The sequence below is a fragment of the Gymnogyps californianus genome, chromosome 1 (genome assembly GCF_018139145.2).
Source record: "Gymnogyps californianus isolate 813 chromosome 1, ASM1813914v2, whole genome shotgun sequence".
Taxonomy (NCBI): domain Eukaryota; kingdom Metazoa; phylum Chordata; class Aves; order Accipitriformes; family Cathartidae; genus Gymnogyps; species Gymnogyps californianus.
Window position 1 is genome coordinate 115,961,978 of NC_059471.1, and position 21,798 is coordinate 115,983,775.

At 39.4% G+C, this 21,798-nt stretch overlaps 1 protein-coding gene across 2 annotated transcripts; it reads left to right on the forward strand.

Moving 5' to 3' along the window:
- The first annotated feature begins 8,249 nt into the window (after positions 1-8,249).
- On the forward strand, positions 8,250-20,678 carry CHMP2B (charged multivesicular body protein 2B). 2 transcript variants are annotated; one of them, XM_050897025.1, is made up of 6 exons: positions 8,250-8,323; positions 11,598-11,689; positions 14,651-14,845; positions 17,377-17,479; positions 18,530-18,636; positions 18,794-20,678. In XM_050897025.1, the coding sequence occupies exons 1-6, from the start codon at positions 8,290-8,292 to the stop codon at positions 18,905-18,907; spliced, it is 645 nt and encodes a 214-aa protein (XP_050752982.1). In that variant the 5' UTR covers positions 8,250-8,289; the 3' UTR covers positions 18,908-20,678. The 2 variants fall into 2 exon arrangements, with proteins under 2 accessions (XP_050752982.1, XP_050752991.1); XM_050897034.1 differs by lacking the exon at positions 8,250-8,323 and adding an exon at positions 9,653-9,677.
- The last annotated feature ends 1,120 nt before the right edge of the window (positions 20,679-21,798 follow it).

Genomic DNA, 21,798 nt, shown 5'->3' on the forward strand with positions numbered 1-21,798 from the left:
AACATCCCAATTAACTTATAAAGGGATTATCCATATGAATTCTCACTGAAATTCATGTGGCCAAATGTCTTTCCTGGCTTTGTAGAATTGAATCCTCATTTACATGTGGCTGAGCTCCCCCCCATCCCTGGAAATGGCACATGTTTTACCCTAGCTGAATAAAGTGACGATGACATTAAAAGGTTAAGAAAGAAATTGTTAAGCATGATGTAAAAATAGTTTGAACTAATCTGAAATAAACAGAATGCCTTTTTAAAGAGTGAAAACAACATTGGTCTATTTTTTTCAATACTGATTCACACACAGACAACAAAGAGAACACAGATTCAACTAAAATCAAATGAGATTAAAAATTGCTTCCAGGGTTGGTGCTGAAAACAAAGCATGCACAAGGGTCTACTACACTGCACTCTTGCAAGGCATAAACAGGGTCTGCAATAAACTGCTTGATGCTGTCTTGCTGGTCATAAAGCTACGAAAAAAAGGGATATGCCATTTTTTATAACACTTTAGGGTCCAATGCAATATAAAATATATCTGGCTTTCTGGCAGTATATGCTTTGGGAGCAGATTCTAGTGATTTTGAGTTTTATGTACACTTTTGCGATACAGGAACTGAACATATTTTTTGCTGGATTGGACCATTAGGTAGCTATAGCTATTCTCAAAGGACAGCATAAGCGACAAGCATTCTGAACCCCAGTGAAAATATAAATCATTAACAAAAAGACCAAGATGAGAAATCCTTGATTTGACATTTCCAGTATTAAGAGATAATTTTGTATTACTTTTATACTTAAAAGAAACATTAAATTTTCTAAAAATATTAAAATTACTTTGTATTCATGTTGATGTAAGAATACCATCAAAACTCCACTAAGTAAATGTTTGTTTCTTCTCACAGCTATCAAAAGATATAATAATTGTTTTAAAGTATTGCAAAATCATCATAACTAAAAAAAAATCTTACCTTCTTAAGAGATGAAGAATATCATGCACTTTATTTAGAATAAAATTAATATTAAAGTACTTCCACTTTATCAAACTTCAAAAAAAAAAATCCCCTCCATAAAAATAATTACAAAAATGCTAAAAATAAAATAAATAAATAAATGCATTAAGGATGCACCCTTTCATTTTCATAAGGCCCTGTCCTTTGTTTCCTTTTCTCTATTCTGTTTCTAAAGGGTCTCATTCATTAGTACAAAACCTCCACTATCCCAGTTATTCTAACAACTTATAGCTCTCCTCCTCTACTCCAGACTTCTTTTTGAAGAATCTGAATTGAAATGTCAGTCTCTTTGTCTACCATTAGCTTATAGATATTCAGCTCCACAGGGCAGTGTTTCCAATCTTTCACCTGCCCAGTGCTTCCAACATTCACCCTTTCCTAATCAATACGATCACCACCACGTTCACCTCCGTTATTGAGGGTGGTCAGCTGAGTGTCATCTCCAGATACACATTGTTTTAGCTGTATAAAAATCTTACCACTCCCTTTTGCAGAGCAGCTCTGCTAGACCAGCCTTTCCTATCGAGGCACAAAGCTGGAGCTTCAGTCCAGATATTCATTACTGTGGTGCAAGATGAGTGCAACATCTTTCTTCATGTCCCTGATGACTCCAACCCAGCTCCTTCAAAATGTTTTGCAAAAGGCCATCTTCTTAGATCACTGCTTTGATCACATTGCCATTTTCATTGCCTCCTTCCAAGTGGTTCCTTTGGTTATTCACCACAAACAGTGCGCCTCTATTCAAGGCCTTCCCTGCCCTATCCCAATCTCCGTACCACCTCCATACCACCACACATTCACAGTTCACGACTCCTTCCTTCAGTTCTCATTAACTCTAACTTTTAGCAACCTGTTATTAATTTTGCTTCTGACAACCATCTTCTGTCTTCTTACCTACTCATCACTGTTGGAAGGACTTCTCCACAAACTGACACAAAGGTCTTTTTTCAAAGGCTTAACAGCTTTTTACCTTGACACCTACGCATAGACAGTATGTGAGGCTACATAAGGAAACTTCTGGTTTCTTTGCACTATCCAGACTGTTGATGTCCATATATGATTTCTTACTATATTGGGACAGTATGTTCTCTGGGGGATGGAGTGCTTTTTTTTTTTCCTCCCCACTTTTATAGCATTCCTAACCCAAAGCAGTCATGTTCCTAGATAATAATGTAAAACAAATAATGAACAGTAATAACCTTAAACTGAATTTCCTAGGTTCGTAATGCATTATTTTAGAACAACTACTTGTAGTGTCTTTTACTTGGAAAAAAATGTACACACGTTCTCAGATCTGAACCTGTTTAACACAGGTCTTGATGTGTTAAATCTTGATGTGTAGTGAATTCCAGCTAAGTTAAATATAACAGCTTTACCATTAATGCAGCATTTTGCCTGGGCAACATACACAAAATATTTTCTAAGATACACATAGGAAGTACAGACAATAAGAACATTACCAAAAAGGTCTTCTCTTTAGGATCAACAGATTTGGGTTAAAGGCAAATTATTTGAAAACAAGTTACTGAGGCAATATTCAATCAAAATGACTACTATCAGCCATAAACATACAGGCACCCTCTAACTACCTGGGGTAATACGTCTTGTATATTATTGGTGGGAATTCCTTCAAAGCCCAAATCATTTTTAGTTTGCAAAGCTCTCTAATTTATTTTCCATGGTTGGGAAGAATCTGCTGCTAAACTAAAAATACAGTTTTACCCCCCATTATCTCTGCACATAAAGAGTCACAGAGCTTCGGGCTAGAATTAACATGAGATAGGCTATTATGACTGTAAGAACATTTAGCAGTCCCTGTTGACTTTGTGGTTTGTAATAATAAATATCCTCCCCATAATCTCTCGCTCTTTTTTCTAAACTTGATGCCTTGAGGAGTTCTTGAAGCTTGTGATAAAATGCTAACAGTATTTACCTATTTTGTTGCTAGCCTGGTTTTCCTTTTCTCCTTGGGCAAAGTCATTTAAAGATACAATATTTGCAAGCAAATGCTTTTAAAAGTATAACCCTTGATTTCATGAATGCCCTACAGAAATATGATGTCCTCCTCTACTTGATTACTGAAGCAAAACTAAATCTGCTTGTACAATGTAATGGCACTATTTTATAACGAAGTGTTGCTCTTTCACCAAGGAAGAACATTGCAATCAGATGTGAAGGTTATAAAAGATGTAGTCTGCAACTCAAAAGTGTCTTATTATCACCAATCAAGATAATAATTAAAACCAGATTTCCATAAGGAGGGGTTAGGCATTTAGAGGGTTTCACAAAGTACTGAACTTCATGCACATACTAAATGGTGCAAAGTACTTATACTTTATTAAGAAGATGCTGAAAGTGACTGAAACTAAGGTGTAATCTTGCATACATAAGTATCTTACTTTGATATGCTGTTTCCATGCAACAGAAAAAACTTACTTGTCTTACATATATTAAGGATGGTTGGATTTTTTGTTTTGCTTTTTTCCAGAATTGTTCACAAATAAATTCAGGAGTAAGAAATTAAGATGAAGACAACATCCTTTAAATGTTCAGAGTTCCAGTTCACTAAAAGCTCTTCAGCAAACTCTACAGTAACATTTCACATTTAAGATACTACAGGTTTTCTTTAACTCGTTCTTGATGTTTTTTACTTACTCAGAAGTCTGTTAAGTGAATTCAGTGGATTATCAGGCAAAACATACACATTACAAAGCCCCTCTCGCATAAAAAGACAATTTCAGTCTCCATAGATGTCATACAGTCCTCACAAGAACAAATTAAATCAGACCATACTTCCACACCTAAATGTGTATTTCCCTCTATCCTGTACACCTTGTATGCTGTAAGGCATAGATGTGTAGCGGTCTACTGGCAATTGATCCTTTTTAGGCAGCGAAAGCAACAAACAATTAAGTTATTCATAAGACCAACAATACACTCGCTCTGCTTCACATATATGCCCAATTCAACATAAACTGTGAAAAGATGGGAAGCAAGACATTGACTCATAGTTCAGATTCACCGCATTCCTCAATATTTCCTAAAATTAATGAAAAATATCCTTTTTTTGGAAAATGAAAGTTTTTAGAATTATAAACTATTTCCAAATAGATAATCCACTGATTGTTCTGTAGCTCACTGACTTGATTCCCATTGCAACCTCATTTATTTTGGCATTATTCTTACTTGACAGCAATTCACTACTACCATTATTTGTAGACAGTTAAATAGTTTTCCCTTATGAAATCTCTCTCATAATTTTACTTTCAGTGTTTCTAAGGGTTATTTCATACCTGTGTGTTTGCTAGATGCGACTCTCCCTTTCCTCCTATGAATGAGGTATTTTTCAGTTCTCGTGAGCTTTCCACAGAAGTTGCTGGAAAGTTGTCTAATCTGCAAGGTGAGGGCGAGATGTGCTGTATAAAACACTTTTTTATACTTGTACGCATAAATAAGTGATTTCATTTTGAACAAAGCAGAGAAAATGAATTTCAGAACCACAGTACCGGAGGGAACCTCCAGCATCTTACAGCTGCATCATTCCCACTGCTCTTCTTCTTCTTTATCCTCTCCTCTAGGCCCTTCTTCATTTATTCTTATTGTTTCTAACTCTTTGCTCTTCAAAAATTTCCACACACACCTTTTGTGATGACCACCGATCCTCCCCTGTCCCTTTCTGCTTCACCTTCTTCCCAGCATCTCACATTTTGTGCCCACGGAGTGCGTTGCCATCACCTCTCCAGCCTGGAGAGCACACTCCAATTTCCAAGTACCATTACTAATGAATGCAATTGGAGATAACACCATGACACACATGCAGACTTCAGCAAAGCCATGCATTTAAACACAGCCATAACATTCAGCCTGTGCCACAGCAGATTCTTACTCAGGAAAGAAATTCAAGTGTTGAGTTGCACTGCAGCCTGAGCTTCTATAGGGTCTGCAATTCTCTCCCTGCCTTTTCCTTTCTGTCCCCCTCCTAACTCAGCCTACCTTCATATGACAAGGTATAAGGTCACGTAGCCTTTAGAGCACAATCTCACAAACTCTTACACATTTAAGTGCCATGTCATTTGATTTCAGTGGAGCTCCTCCAGGATAAAGTAAAGCGTTAGCGAGTCCTTGCAGGATTTGGAAGATGGCCAGTTGCTGAGGCCCCAAAGACACTTCTCCTCATAACCTTATTTTACATGTTAGGCGCTGTATGTTTCATATAATAATACATTTATATCAGTCTTTCATCATTTATCTATCTCGTTCAGGCTCCTGTAATTTTCAGCTGACCCACTTCATTCTTTAGTACACATGGCCTCATTTAATTTCTTTACATCTGCAGATGAGAAATTAGACAGGCCCAGAATAGATCAAACAGAGTACTGAATTTGGGTCATTATCCACAAAGCATCCCAAGACGGTCTGCCTTAGCTTGTCAGCGAAAGTTCACTTGCAGCGTTTCCCTCACCCTAGAAAGGGAGATATGGAAGACTAATAACTTTCATTAGACCATCTGACATAGCTAGAAAGCTTGAAAAGATTTAACGTATAACCTTGAGAGCTTCTTCAAGACTCATATGCCTGAAAGCTCACCTCTCCTTTTTCTCCTGAGAGTGTGTCAGAAAAGTATTTTTCCAAATCAGCCACTTTATCTACTATTCTAAAGAACAGTACCTGAAAGCACCCATTTGCAAGGGTCTCTTCATAGCAGCCATTTCATCTGAGCACCTGAACATGTCTACCTTTAAACAGATTGAACCTAGTCACCTGGTTTAAATTAACAATATGCTTAAATACTCCAATCGACCAATGCTGGAGTAGCTTATATATATCCTTAAAAACATACAAACACACACCACCTTTTTCTAAGTACAAGTCTGGAACACAGACCAGCTTTCCTGCTGTTAATCTGCTTTTATTATCCAAATTTATTTTTCACACTTTGATTTGAAGGTGCTCAATTTCAAATTAATACAGGATATCGTATCATCGTTCTGAACCAGTTTTTGTGTCCCACTTTACTCAATATCCAACAAACAGAAAATACACAGTCCCTGCTTTTGTTTGCTACTGATATGTGCATATAGTCACTAAGGAAAGGTTATTTATTCCATGTGGTTGATTTTTAAAGTTTGTCTATAGGATAAAGGACTAAGATACTCTTTTTACATTTTGATTCACAAATGGATCCTGAAACAGGACATTGAGAATCTAAAAGAAACACTGAAGTTTAAGCATTATTTTTTTAAAAGATAAATTCAAGGCCTTCTCTTATCCTATCACTACTACCAAAAAGATTGAAATCAAGTATACAATAGCATCCCAGCATGCAGGCTTATAGCACAAAAAAGTAAGTCTTGGCAAGCAATAGCTCAGACATACTTTATTTATTGCAATCATGAAGCCTGTTACAGACATCTTTGTTTACCTCATCACAAGTTAACGTTCATGAAGAACTATTGTGGAAAAACACTTTTCTGGTCTCATAGCTAATTAACACAGTTTAAGAGTACCCCATAGTTAAGCTGCCTGACCTCCCTCTCAAGGAAAGTGGGGAACTGAATCTAAATTACCAGCACTCTCCTCCCCTTCATCTGTGCATTTTCAAAGCCAGGATTTCAGTTTTGCTTACTAACTCATCTCTGACTGATCTGACGTAACAGACAGTACAGCCATACAGGAATAAACTTGTAAAGGGTGTTTTAACTTATCTCACAGCATATCGCTAAACTTCCATAGTACCTACGTCATCACACATGATCTGGATTTCAGTCTAGCACAATCAGTGAAAAATAACTAAGAGGCCATGTGAGAAACAATAAAAACTTGCTATCTGCAATAAAATTAGTATTTTCAGAAAATCAAGAAATACTGACACCAAATACATAGTTTGTACCTTCCTATGTCCACATACCTCTTTATATTGCTATTATAATATTCTAATAGATTGTTCTTTCATGCAAGGTTATAAAAGCGTGGTTTATTAGGGTACTGCCACCATAAATTTACAATTTTTCTTCAGGTTAAATTTATATCTAGATATCAAAATGCATTACTACATTCCAATCACTTGGTTTTCCTTGCAAATTAACATAAACTCCCCAACACTTTAAAGCGAAGGTACATCTAGCTAGTACTCAAACCAATAGCTCTGTATTTTCTGCTATAGCTCCTTTTTTATTTTCTAAGGTCACAATGTGTATGTAGGTAATTGCCAATGATGAAACCACAGCTACATAATAAAATACCTTATTAAAAATTAAGGATTGTAATTAGACACTGAAAACCAAGAAAATTATTATTCCCTTTTCCATACTTTTACATCTTGTGCACCATGGTAGCTGTGATCCTCAGACAAAGGCTTATCTTAGAAAATTAACGTGTTATCAGTTCCCTAGGCACGGCAATGGCTCTGGACGAGGGCTCAAAGCTGGGATGCTCCTTAACAAAAAAAAAAACAAAACACAAAAACCCCACGGTGTGCTTGCAAAGGCTGCTGGAGCGCTGTGCTCAATGCACACCTCATTCAGCAACACGCGTGTGCTATAGCCCCGCGCTCCACACAGCACAGACAGAAACTCACCCCACGCCTGTTTAATTGCCATCTGAGCCCAAATCCCTACAGCCGCCCACGCGCGAAGTTGCACGGGCAGAGGCGGCGAAGCCGAAGAGCACAACACTGCTGAACTTAATTAATTTTTAATAATTAAATGTACACGAAGAAAACCTAAACCATTTAGCGGGGCATGGAGCGGGAAGCCTCGATGGCCCGCCCCGCCCGCACACCACCACCGGGGCTCCCCTGAGCCGGCTCCCAGGCTCGTCCCCCCGCACCGCGCCGCGCCGCGCCGCGCCGCACCGCACCGTCAACCCCGGTGCCCGGGACGGTCCCGGAGCGCCTCTCCCGCGGCTCGGGATGACCAAACCCATACGCGGGAGAGAAACCCGGCAGGGAGGTGCTGCTGCCGCTGCCCCGTCCCGCCCCAGGCAGTGACTCCCTCGGGGGGAGAAGCGACCCCGCGGCCCCCCTGCTGCGGCAGCCCCGGCGGGGAACGCGTCCCGGGCCCCGCACAGTCAGGCGCCGCCGCCGCCGCCGCGGGTTAGGTGGGGGCAGCGCGGCAGCCCTGCCCGGCCCGGCCCGGCCCCGTCCCGCCCCTCGCCGGCGGGGAGGCGGAGCCGGGCGGGTCTGCGCGGCCCGGCCGCTTCCTGGTCGCCTGAGGAGGAGGCAGGAGCCCGCTGAGGCGGCGGTGAGGGGTCCGGCGGCTCCGGGTCTGGCTGCCGCCATGGCCTCGCTCTTCAAGAAGAAGACTGTGGACGGTGAGTGGGGCGCGGGGCCGCCGGCGCCCGGGGGAGGGCCCCGCCGCCCCTCTCGCAGAGCGGGGGCGGCTGCCCCCAGCCCTCGTACGGTCCCGGGCGCGGAGCTGGCCCCGGCCCGGGCTCGGGGGGAGTGGGAGCCCGGGGGTGGCGGCGATGCCTGCGGGGCGGCCTCGGGCCCTGTGTCCCGGCGGAGCGGGAACTCGTAGGGAGAGGAGGAGGCCACAGCCCGCCCGGGACGACTCACCGGCGGCGCTCGGGCCAGGCGGGGCGGCGGGGAGAGACCCGGGCCGGCCGGCCCCATGGGACAGCGAGGCGGGAGGTTCCTGGGGCATCGGGCCCTGTCAGGCGGCCGGGCCGGGGAGAGCTGTGGGAGCCGGGCCCTGGTGATCCCGGTTTGTGGGTGAGGGAGTAGGAGGAGGAGGAGGAGGAACAACGTCTCTCGTTGGCAGCGAGGGAACAAAACAGGCCCGCGAAGAGTTGCTGGAGCCGAGAATGAACAGGGACGCGAGCGGTGCTGGTCCGCGGGAGCCAGCTTTCTGCGGCGGGGAGAAGGCGGCCGAGCATGGCCGCAGGCTCGGGGAGCCGCTGCCCGGCTGCGCAGAGCAGCTGGAGCAGCTGGAGCAGCTGCTGAGCCCCACCGCTTGCACCCTTGGCTTTGTATGCGGGTCTTAAAACAAGTTGGTCTTGATGTTTTTGTAGTCAGTCAGTCAACAAAACGCTTGAACTTATGCAGAAGTAACGATCTCTAAAGTAAAGCCAAAAAAGATCGCTTACCTGACAACAGTCCTGTGGGCGACCGTCGGCCCTCCAAATCGGTGTGCCCCAGGCGTGGCTGTGGGGCAGAGGCTGGCTGGTGGTTGGCGAGCCCCAGAGCTGGCTGTCTGGCATGTTGGGTGCCCTGTGTCAAATCAGGTGGGTCCTCGTTTGAAAACAGCTCGCCAAAAATGACGCTGTGCATCAACCAATTGTATGTCACCAAGGGAGAATACGTATGTTTCCCACTTGTCTCTTCCCATTTTTGGTGTAACACCTGAAAGGGGAGGAAGGGGGAGATGGCACTAAGCTTCCATGACCAAGGCGGATTGTAGGAGCCAGGTCAAGCCCTGCTAGGTGTCTCTTGTCCAACCTGTTTTAAGGAATGGAGGTTGTTCCTCCTTACCCTGGTGTGCGAGGCGGCGGCAATGACACACGGGAGTGGCTGTCGGCAAAAGGCTGTCTCAGGACTGCCCCTTCTTCTTCTGTCTGCTGGAGTAAAGCTAGGAATTTGCGTCAGTTATCACAGAGAAACAAGGACCAAGTTCTCATCTTGGCCTTCACTTGCAAAAACAAATGAAAGGGTCTGTAACTGCAGATAGTTATTGTTTTCAGTTTATTGCTATCCTTAGTTTGAGCCACTATGTGAGATCAGAAACAACAGAAATAAACATTATGCTCGCCCTTAAGTCAGGAGACAATATGTACAGTTCTTGTTTCTTATTGTCTTGAAGTTCCTACTTCTTAAGCTTTCTACAATAAAGGATTTTTTTTAATACTTATTTTAGTTAGGAAAGACAGTCTTGTATGTAGCTATTAAGCTTTTTCTTTCATTTTTGCCAGTGCAGCTGTGCAAGTAATATACATTTGTCTACCTTCAAAATTGCTTGCCTATAGCATGGTTTTCAGAATAATTTTCACTGCTGCTTTGCCAGTGTTAAGAACGCAGTGTTATATTCTGTGTCATCTTTCAGCTCTTCATTATTGTCCATTGAAAAGTCTACATCTCCTGAAGATGCTTTTTGTGTAGTTCTTGGAGCAGTAGTAGCACTGTAAAAACAGGTCTCTTTTTCACAGGGTTTGTTTGGAATATGTAATTATTTGGCCAAAAATAATTGATGGGAGGGGGTAGTGTATATGCCCTCTTTAAAATGCCACTGAAGGTTTGGGGTTTTTCTGATTCAAAACTGTTAAGGCTGAAAAAATTTCAGCAATGGATGTTTTACAGAATTTCTGATTGTGGGAATGAAGAACATGAATGATTCTTTCTGTTTGTAGAAAAATTGTTGCAAGCCTTAAAAAAATGAGAAGGGTGGCTGCGGTTTCTAGAATTTACCCTTCATGCCTTTATTTCTGTTAATAACTCTGCCTGTTTGTATTGATTTTCATGTGCTTCAAACTTTGTAAGTACAACAGCAGTGCCCTGCCATGATGTTACTTCTGTGGATTAGAAGGAGCTCTAAACAAAGTTTATGTGACAGTCTGCTCCTTTTAAACTCCCGCCCAAAGTTTATCTAATGTCGTGTAGACACATACATTAGGAGCAGATGAATCTCTTCCTAAAAGTACTAACTTCTTTCCTCTGTAAAGGTCAGAGGATGCTGAGTCAGATGCAGACCTCTCTACCTTTGCCCAGGTGAATCACACCTAAGCACATGCTGTAAATTCTAATAAAAGTTAATTGCAACTAGCATGATTGATGCCTATATTGTAAATAATACTTGCTCAATAAGTGAATGTTACCGGTAAATAATTTTTAAATGGTACAGTGGACAAAACTCCTATGAAGGATGATATCTTTCACCTGACAGACAGTGTTCAAGCTTCTGCTGGCTACAGCAGTTGTCAGGAAACTTAAATTTGCTATAAAGGCCTCCACTTTCATATCTTAATATTCTTAAGCATTTGCTAATTGAAAAAGTTTGAACACTATTGCTTTGTAGTCTGACTTGAAGTTGGGCTGCACAGATGTGGTACGTTTGTGGAGGAGAGTAATCTCCATCGAACCAGAATAAGGACAGAGAAGAGCAGGATCTAGGAGTATCTTCACTGTTTTAATGGACTTGGGAACTCCTTAACTGCTCTGAGATCTCATATATAAGGTTTCTTCAGCTGATCTACCTGTTGCAGTTAGGCCTGACTGGTTGAAAAGCAGTGGGCTCACAGTGAATATGTTATTGCTGAGTTAGGGTTGAACTTGCAGAAAAGCGTATGTACCTAACTCTTACTCTGTGGTTAAGGCTTTTGCTATGGTTGTGGTGCAAAGAAACATACTAGGTAAAAAAGCCTTCTTGTTATGGGATATGGCCTATGCTGCTGAAACATAATCATGTTGTATACATAAAACTGTATTTTGCTAATATTTAATATATTTGAAATGCTGACAATTCTTTGATAGCTGACAGTTCATTCTCAACAAAGGGAGGCTGTCAAACATACTGCAGATCTGCACAGTGCTTAGCACATAAGATGTTTATGTAGTATTGAAAACTTTTCCCAGCTATAAATATTTTCTTTCCAGATATAATAAAGGAGCAAAATCGAGAGTTAAGAGGTACACAGAGGGCTATAACCAGAGATAGAGCAGCACTCGAAAAACAGGAAAAACAACTGGTAAGTAGAGCAGGGAACTTTATTTTACTCTCTAAAAACAAACACATGCTCCCAATATAACAGAAAACTTGTAAAGTGCTAAAGCTAAAACTCAATGTATAATAATTGAACGCTAAAAAAGTTGTCTTCCCCTTTCTGACTTTTCAGTTATTAAAATTGTGTTGGAAAAAATTTACTGTCTAAGTGTGATTCTCAGTCTTTAGCATAGGAAAAGCCTGAAACAATGTGTTTAGATTAAATAACCACATTCATTTTTCCCTTCCATTCTTAGCATTCTCTAGCCTTCAGAAGGTTTTTTCTAACAGGCTTGTAAGTCAGTGGTCTTGTGGTGGAAGAACTAAAGGAAGTGTCAGTGCTATCATATGTTACCATGACTCTCCAGTGGGAGAGAGTACTTGAAAAACCATAGGGTATCATGAATACCCCATAGGGTTGGTATTTTCTTTCATACAGAACTTCCCTAAAACTAGCTAATAATAGTAAAACTATCAGCCTAAATTAAGATCTATTTAAAACTTAGTGTGTTTGAGCTATCAAGTATTCAGTGAATGGATGCTGCACCTGTGTGGCAGTATAATTGGATAAATGGATGTGACAGATGGTGGGGTTTGATGCATGAAGACATGCTCAGACTGTGGGAAAAGCTATGCAAATCCAGCCACGGTTTCAGTAGCTATTGAGGTGGTGTTTCATGGCAGCAGGTCGCGTGAATACCAGGAGCTGGGAATAATAAACTAAAAGAGGCCAGAGAAATTGTTTCTGGAAGCCTTGAACATGTAAGATAGAATAGGTTGCTCATAGATAAGACATTTTTCAGTATGAAATCTGATGGAAATAACCTTAATTTTCATGAATACTCAGGCTGAAGTTTTGATTACTTACTACAGTAAATTGTTTCAGAAATGTTGGATTTCTGAGGAGAAGAAGAAAGGAGAAGTGAAATATGTCTTTGAAAAAGTTAAAATTTGCTGTTAGGGTGAGACAATCAATGGACAATAAATATTAATTTTCAGAGACAGATCAGGTGAAAAAGGTCCAAGGGCTTGTCAGTCAATCTCAGAACATTTTGTTATGTACTTTCTTCAGAAAGATTTTTTTTTTCCTTAACTATGAGGTACTACTGTGTGAAAACCTAGTTCTATTAATTCTGTGTATAAAAATACCTTAAAGTATGCAGAGAGTTCTGTTTCAGTTCAGTAACCTCATGTGACTGTATGAATTTTAATTTTTTTTCCCAAAAGAACATGACTGACTTTAATAAGCTTGCCTCAAATCTCTCAAAAGCAAATAATGTATTGCAGCTCTTTACCCAAATTCTTCTTAAATAAGAATAAAATCATCTGTGTATAGGGTTTGATTTTTGCAGCTGGATTACCTGCAGTGATTTAGCAATGATTGGCGTAGGTTTGTACTTTGCTTTGAAAAATCAGGTTATAAATGCTACTTAGGTATTTCATCTCTGTGAGAAAATCCCTATTTTCAAATGTTTGCTGTTAAAACTAGGGTGCAAACTAGTGTTTGCTAGTGTGCAAACTAATCCTTCCTATCCTTCACAATACTTGAAGTATGAAAAAAGGAGATAATATTCTGGGCATGCTATAGAAATTTGTTTTTGTGGTCTCTGTGAGCTACTTACAAAGAGGACAGCTTTACATATATTTCAAGCCTCTAATGTCTGAACAGTCTCATGCTCCTTATTTGCTGATTTGTACCTTCTTGGATTAAAAATAGCATGTATGACACAGCTGTTAAGAAATTATGGATTTACAGAGATCTTGTGCCATCTCTGTAGTAAACTTAACCATGATCTTTCCTAGTAGTAAAGGTAATGCAGTGGGTCAGTTTACACTTGCCTTTAAACATGACCATTTTGCATATCCTGGTGACCAGTATTTACCTTTTCAGAGCAACATATCTTCTAAGTACAGTTTTCTGGACTACCAGTGCACATAAGGTGAAGCAACCGTATTCCTGTAGCAGATATATTCTTCTGAAGAATCACAGGAGAAAGCTAGTCTTTAAAGGCTGCTTTTACTTAATAGTAAAAATCAAAATGTATGATTGGACATATACAAAGAACTGAGATACTGTGGCAAGCCCTCCTTAAAAAGGCTGAAAAGGAAAAATTAGTTGAAAAGTTTACATTACCAAGTCACAAATCAGAAGGCATACTTTGAACAATCCCAGTTGACAAGATTATTTGAGCCCAACTTTTTCCTGGTACTTCTGTGCTAAATAGCTTGCTATTTCTTCTTGAATTAATAGATTGGGGATTGGGTTCTTTTTTATAAGATAGAAGTGTCTTTCTTAAGGTTTAAGCACATGTTGTTGTAGACAAATGATCGCACCTTTATTATGTGCCAAATTAAGTCCAGCTAAATTATGTGGGCAAACAGCCTATGATTATTGGTCATGTAATTTTATCTATTTCTTCCCCCAAAAGGTTATGAGATTCTCTCAAGGCTGAAAAAGTGTTAAAAAAGAACCTATAAACTCCACATTTCTTCCATGGGCGATATGGCTTGATTGCCCGTGAATGCAAGAAGTCAAAGATTATTAGAGTCATGGCACTAATAGTTGGCTGGCCATAATAATTTCTTCACTTTTTGCGTTTGTTTTTTTGAAGTGTTACTCCCTATCCGGATATGGAATTGAATGTGCACATATAAGTGAATGTGACGTTATGCAGAAGTTGAAGTCTTTGGGGAACTGCATGCTACCATACTATAATTCAGTTCTGTTGTGTTTTTTTCTTCTGGTCAAATCCTAACAGCATTGCCTTTATTCTACTAAATAGCCTTGGTAGAAAAGCAAGGAAGACTATTCATATAACTTTAAATGTCTTAAAAAAAATCAAGAGAATAGTTAACTTTTGGAATTTAATTATTAATGTTAAGGCTTAATTGTAGTCTTTGTTTGAATGAAAATTCTGTAGAATTAATCTTACACCTTTTTTAACAGGAACTGGAAATAAAGAAAATGGCTAAGACTGGTAACAAAGAAGCCTGTAAAGTGCTAGCAAAACAGCTTGTACAACTGCGGAAGCAGAAGAATCGAACATACGCTGTTAGCTCTAAAGTCACTTCTATGTCGACTCAAACAAAGGTCATGAACTCTCAGATGAAGATGGCAGGAGCTATGTCAACTACAGCAAAAGTAAGGCGTTACAAGACATTCTTTCACATTAAAATGCAGCATATGGTTGCAAAAGTTAAGTTGTGTTATTTTGTATAAGATAACTGAAGGGATAAAACTTATTGCTTAATACCCCAAATGGTGTTGAGGATACAGTAGGGAAATGTAATTTGATTCATATTATGAAATTTTTTGTCTAGTCAATCCAGCCAGTTAGCACCTAACTAAGCATATTTTCTTGGGCTAGACATCTGTCAAATGTTTGCATGGTAAAAATAAACTCTAATGCCAGTGGAAGAACTCTTTTAATACATCAAAAAGACCCAAACCATGCCGCTACAGTGTCTTGCCTGTATATCTTGTCACGAGCAGTTTTTATTGGGAAAAAGTAGGGCATGCTTCGTCTAGAAATCAAGGCAATGTGTCACAGTAGCTTTATGGCTTGTGCAAAAAGTAGGTTATTGCTTCAGATCTTAAGTTCCTAAGGAAATCTAATCTGGAGTTCCCTGTCATTCTCACTCACCGTGCTCTAAGGAAACAGTATTGCATTAAGTTTTCTCACAAATCTCATCTCATAAAAGAGTCTGAAAAATCTCAGTTATCTGAGTTAGTTGTGAACTTTCCCCTATTTCCCTGAATTGATAAACAGGGAGTTTGCTTTTGGCAAGGAGGATTGTTCAGCTGGAGGTGTAGGAAACAGAATTAGCGTGCATCATTGTAGACAAGTTATGCTTTTATCACAGTCCAAGTTGAATCCAGTTACGTGCCAGTTAAACACAGTAATGCAATGCAACTTAGTGCAGAAAGTAATTACTGCTAAGGCTTTGCTGTCAGATATCTTTTAGAAGCAGTATGTTGGCAGGTATCAGCTGTTCAGTGACACAAACTCATGGCTCTGTAGCAAACTTTCCATCCTCCATGACTAACCCACAAAGGGGGGGGGGGCTTGTCTGACTGTACAACTGATCAAGTTAAACAGCTTAGTATTCCTACAACAGTGTTGCATGTGAACAAGTTGGTCTTGCTTTTTAATTTTTACATGGTCGACTTGTTTTTATCTATGAGACATCTTGGATTAAATTTCTGAAAAATCAAAGTGTCACTAGGCTAATTATGAAGGTTAAGTCAGTAGAAAAAACAAAAATATTAAAAAATAAATTAACCAGCATCCACAAAAGTGATGTTTTTTTGAAACACAGCAGGTACTTCTATGGACTGGTTTGTGTAACATTATCAAGAGAAGGTGTTAAATTCTTTTGGTCACTTTTAAAGTGAGTATTTTGCCTTATCAACACGGGAAGCTTAAAAAAGTAAAGTATTCAGTCATTCATTTTGAAGCTTGTAAACTATTCTTAATCTTATGCAACCATCAGTGAAAAATATATGGAATCAGTTGCATCAACAAGCAAGACAAATACATGAATGCGAAGCTTTCAAAGTATTTTCTATATACTTTTTAGCATGTATGGCATTAATTTTGGACATAGTAAAGTCCAGTTAATAGTTACCTGTTTCTTTTAATCATGCATCTGACCCTTATTTTCTGAAGATATATAATCTCTGTATCAGTTTAGTGCAAATGTTTTTGATATCCATTTATAACTCTTGTAAAAGAATTCTAAGGAACCAACACCCTCTAAGTCCAGAACAACTTTTTAAATTCAAATAATGTGACTATGAACACAGTCTTTGAAATTCAAGTAACATTAGAAGCATAATACATTATCACTTTAAACAAACTCAAACATGAAGGCAGAAGAGCTTCTACGAAGCCAGTAGCGGCTGTAGTAGCTTGATAGCATCCCTTTTAATTAACCAACTCTTTTATCTTCTCAAAGATGGTTAAACTTTACGTTTGAATTGCTCATGTCTATATTTAGGTTTTGACATCCCATGAGAGATGCAGTAGCTTGCTGCTTAGGAAAGAAGAAAGTATTAAATATTGGTGCCTGCAAAGGCAGTGCTGCATACTTATAGTAAAACAGGTGAAGTTTATTACAGCGTCACAGAAAGATCTCTACCCATTACAAAGGTTCACCCTACTAATGTGTACTTCCTGAACACTTCGATATTTGCTTTCCAGAGAAAAGTAATTTTTCCGTTAAATTATAACATAAAGAAACAATTGCAATTTAATGCCTGTCCTCTAGTGGTGGTTCAAATAAATGTTCCTTACTGAATAAAAAACCTGCAGCCCTTTACCTCTTCAAAGTGTATAGCCTGCAAGTTAGGAAATATTGTCCCATTCTTTTCATTTAGGTCAGGCAGATTTTTCCTAATATAAGGCCAGGAGAAGGGTCATGGTGCAAGAAAGACACATACATTTAAAAGCATATCTATTAGGGTAGTAGACAGCGATATTTCTTACTAGGTGCAGACTGTACTATTGATCTGTTGTGTATCTACAGTTCTCATGGGTTGTAAAGAGACAAGGAAAGTGAAACTTGGACTGAAGGGTTTTTTTATTAGAAAAGTCTTATTCCTTCTTAGTGTATATATTGGTATTTACTAATGTCTCATTGTATGATTAAGGGTTTTTTCAATATTAATAGACAATGCAAGCAGTTAATAAGAAAATGGATCCACAAAAGACACTACAAACTATGCAGAATTTCCAGAAGGAAAACATGAAGATGGAAATGACTGAAGAAATGAGTAAGTTCTGCACTGCAGGGAACAACTAGCTGCAGCCCACAGTGCTCTTGGAAGGGTAGAACAAGTCTAGAAATACTGATGCTTGAAGTTTTATTTTTACAATTAATGAGACTGACAGCAAAAATGAAGAGTAAACAAAACAATGCATGTCTGAGCAGGGAGGTTGAGCCTTAGGCTTTTTAGTAGTTCTAGATACTAAATCTAGAATCCATTCCTTCCCATCTTTGTGCAAAACACCCATCATACTTCTAGAAAGAACATACTGAAAGGGAAGAGGGTTTGAGACCGGTTCAAAACCTTGTTGGCGTAACTGGTAGGGGGACTTGAAAAATTGCCCTTTCTGTAGCTGATAGTTCTGCATGTGCTTTTTCTTCTGGGACTGGACACTTAATTTAGATATTATTGATAATCTCAGCTTTATGTACATGGTGGTATGGGATGGTTTTGTCTCCTTTTTTTAAGCCACAAACTACTTCTTGGGAGGTGGCAAGTTTCTTGTTCCCGATTGCATCTGTGCGCTGTCAACTAGATAATCCCAAACTTCCTGGTGCTGCTAGCACAGTTTCCTTCCTATCCTAATCCCTGCCACTGTGTTGGCCATAGTAAGTAGCATGGACTCAATATTGTTGAGCAAGATGTGAACACCTCAACTGCGCAGAACTGTATTGTTGCAATTCAGAAATTAGCTGAGTAGTTAACAATTTCGCAACTTACTTAGAGGAGGAAGAGGAAAGGGATTTTTATGGAACTGTAGAAGATGTTTTTAAGAAATGTTAAGATCTAGTAGGGGGGAGATAGTTCAGTTGCTCTATTTTGGTGAAACTGAACATTTTTATAAAAACAGTCATGCCTTGCCTTGTTGCTCTAGCTGTGCTCACAGGCTTTGCAAGACAGAGGCAAGAAAGCCTCTCCAATATATGGGTGCTTTCTGTTGGTATCTTATACAGTGGTGTTACTACTACATTCTGGGAGCGTAGAAAGATGGTACTAGGTTATTTTAGTAACCTTTTTGCTTAATGCAGTGTGGATTTTTTTTTTCTTTCTTCTAAGTTAATGATACTCTGGATGATATTTTTGATGCTTCTGATGAAGAGGAAGAAAGCCAAGATATTGTTAACCAAGTGCTGGATGAGATAGGAATTGAAATCTCTGGAAAGGTATGGCTATTTTTACCCTGTTCATGTGCTTCTTCCCCTTCATTCCCTTTTTTTAAATAGTTCATTCTAGTAGCCTTTACCTTACAGTCTTATTCTAGAAGTCAGCTTGTCATAACATGTATTATTTTGACTGAAGAAAACTTCTGTCATCTTCTAGATGGCCAAAGCTCCGTCAGCTGCCAGAGGCTTACCATCTGCATCAACATCAAAAGCTGCTACCATATCAGATGAAGAGATTGAACGACAGCTCAAAGCTTTGGGAGTTGATTAGCTTGATGGCAATATACAGTCTGCCTTCTAATTATTCAGCTGCAGACAGATGTCAAAAGTGCAAATACTCTTTCAATGCAACTGGTGTCTAGGAAAACTCTGAAGCTTCAGAAATGACAGCTTGAAGTTGGTACTGGGGGAAGGAGAAGGGGAGAATGTTTTGAATCAGTTTACAGGAAGAAGTACACTTGGTGTGTCCATTGCATGGAGTCTTTTTGAGCACTGGACCAACCAGGGATGTAGTTCTAATGATAAGTTAATTTATACCTGATCTGAATCTGTCCTCTGAATTCAAAGTTTTCTTCTGTCTCAGTTCCTGATCTGTCTTTAGAATTGGCTGTTCTGTGGCTGGTGGTGATGCCTCCTAGGACAGCACCTATATAATATATATAATTTTTATAAAACTGTCGCTATAGAAAAATTTAGTCTGTCATCTTAGCACAAATGAAACTTCACCTTTGCTCTTAGTTGGAAACTATTTCTTTTGATGAGAAATAGCCTTGAAAGTCTAGCAAATTTAGGCAGAAAGAAAAAGCATTTTATGTATTTCTTTCAAGTTCCTGTAGTAACTTTGAGTTGATTAAATAATAGCTGGTTATTCTTTTTACCGAAAGGGAAGGATACAGTCCTTGTGCAGTTAATTTTACTGGCAGAGGATTTAAATTTGTTAGTGAACTTTGTTGCATGAAAGGCACTGATCGAACTCTATTGTACTGTAATATAGCTGATTTCAACAGAATTGCTGTGCCTTTATGTATATAAATCTTGTACCTTTGTGATTTTTTTCCAGAATGAGTCTTTGAAAGGTGAGTAAACTTGTAATGAAGATGGTTTCACAAAACACTATGGCGAGACCTCTGTGTACACTTGATGGGACTCAGTGCTGAAGTTCAGAAATGCACTTGTTCAGAAATGCAACTTGTGCACTTGCAAAAAGGACATTTGCCTGAAACAAAATTTGTATATATTTTACAGTATTTCTTAATGGAAGATAACTGTGCATAATTGTATTGTTTACTAAGATGCAATTGATCACATTGATAAGCTAAATCTAAATTTTAGTTTTGAGAACAATTTTGGATGATACCTGATAATTACTTGTCTAAAAACTAAAATAAAAGCGTTCTGGTTCTATGAAGGTTTTTCTATGGTCTCTGAACTGCATCAGCATGATTCTAGCTTTAAGTGGAATGCATTGGGCTAATGAAATAAGAAGTGTTGATACTTTAAATAGATGACAAAGTCTGAGAATGCAGCTCCCAGTTATGACTTCTCAGATGGTGTGAAGTTCCCCAGCCCTTACTCTGCTGGAGATTATTTGCCCCTCAGTTGTGCTGATTTAGTGGGGCTGTTCATTGAACAGAAACAACAAAATCATCTTGGCTTTAAAAAGAGAAAAGCAAAATACCTCCCAAGTGCGAAACCAGGATAACTGCGGGGGGACAAACTTCATAAAGAGACTTTGCTGCTACAGAAAGTGTAGCAGGAAACCATAACCTCTATGAATCTACTGTTGTTGCACCATCTGCTTTTTAGGATTGAAGTCAGCAGAGAAAGAAAAAAACATAGGTGACCCTTCATCTGGTTTTTGGCACAGAAATGCACATGTTCTTTCTCTTTGAAGGAAGTAATGGACAACCTATGAATCTGTGAGGTAGTAGGTAGGAATGTGTAAGTTTATATATTGCATATATCTGATATGAGGTGAATTTTCTTTTTTTTTTTTACAAGTTATTTTGTAAAAATCTAATAAAAGGCTTTTTATTCCGCAATGACTTTGTTGTCTGTAGGGTTAGTCTTACACATCTGTCTTAGTTGGCTTTCTTTGGACTCCTGTTAGCACTGATAAATTTTTCTTTGACCCAAACTATAAAGCAGCATATTTGTTGTAGTTGCTTGTGGGCCTTTGACTTAAACTCAACATTCAGTAGAGACTTGATCAAGTTTACATTCCCTTCTGTCTGTAACTGGGTGCCCAAGTACTGCTCTTAGGCATTGAAGGAGAAACTATAATGTGAAATTAGTTAGGTATAAAATGTTACTGATTGATTGTATTTTGGTTGAACACCAAGGCTTATGTTCTTTCTGAATGAAGTGTGCACTTTATCCTTTTAATAACTGTCAAAATTGGGCATAATTCTATTACGAGTTCTTTATCTATAGGGTCTTTGACAAAGAGGGATAAAGGTATTGCTTTTTGGTGTCAGTAAGACTGCTGAACTAGGGCTACTATCAATATTTATCCAGTGTTTCTGTTAACAGTTACCTTTTAAGTCCTGCAGCTCTAATCTGTATAAAAATCTTTCAGTAGCAGAATGAGAAGTGTTGCAGGTTTGCAGGCTTGCTTATATTTATTGCAATTATAGTTAGTATGTTGTAGCTGTCTATAACAAAATTGCATCCCCTACTTAGAAAAAAATTCCTTTTAAATCACTTAGCAGACTAAAAAGAAACCCCACTCAATCCTTAAACTCCTTTATCCTTGCTGATACCTTAGTAGCAACTGAATCTGAAAGTTCCATCCAAGAACAGCAATGCAATTGTGCACACACCTAAGAATGGCTCTGTTGGGGCAGACCAAGGTCCATCTCACCCAGAAACCTACTCTACAAGTGCCCATAAGCAATGCGAGGAAAATATGAGAACAAGATAAATGTAGATGACACTTCCTCCCCTAATACTCTTCCAACCTCTACCTACTTTCAATTTAGAGCACTTCCGGAGCCATACTGTTGTTGTTTAACCCCAGCCAGCAACTAAGCCCCACACTCGCTCACTCCCCCCCACAGCAGGATGGGGGAGAGAATCAGAAAGGTACAAGTGAGAAAACTCATGAGTTGAGATAAAGACAGTTTAACAGGTAAAGCAAAAAGCTGCACATGCCAGCAAAGC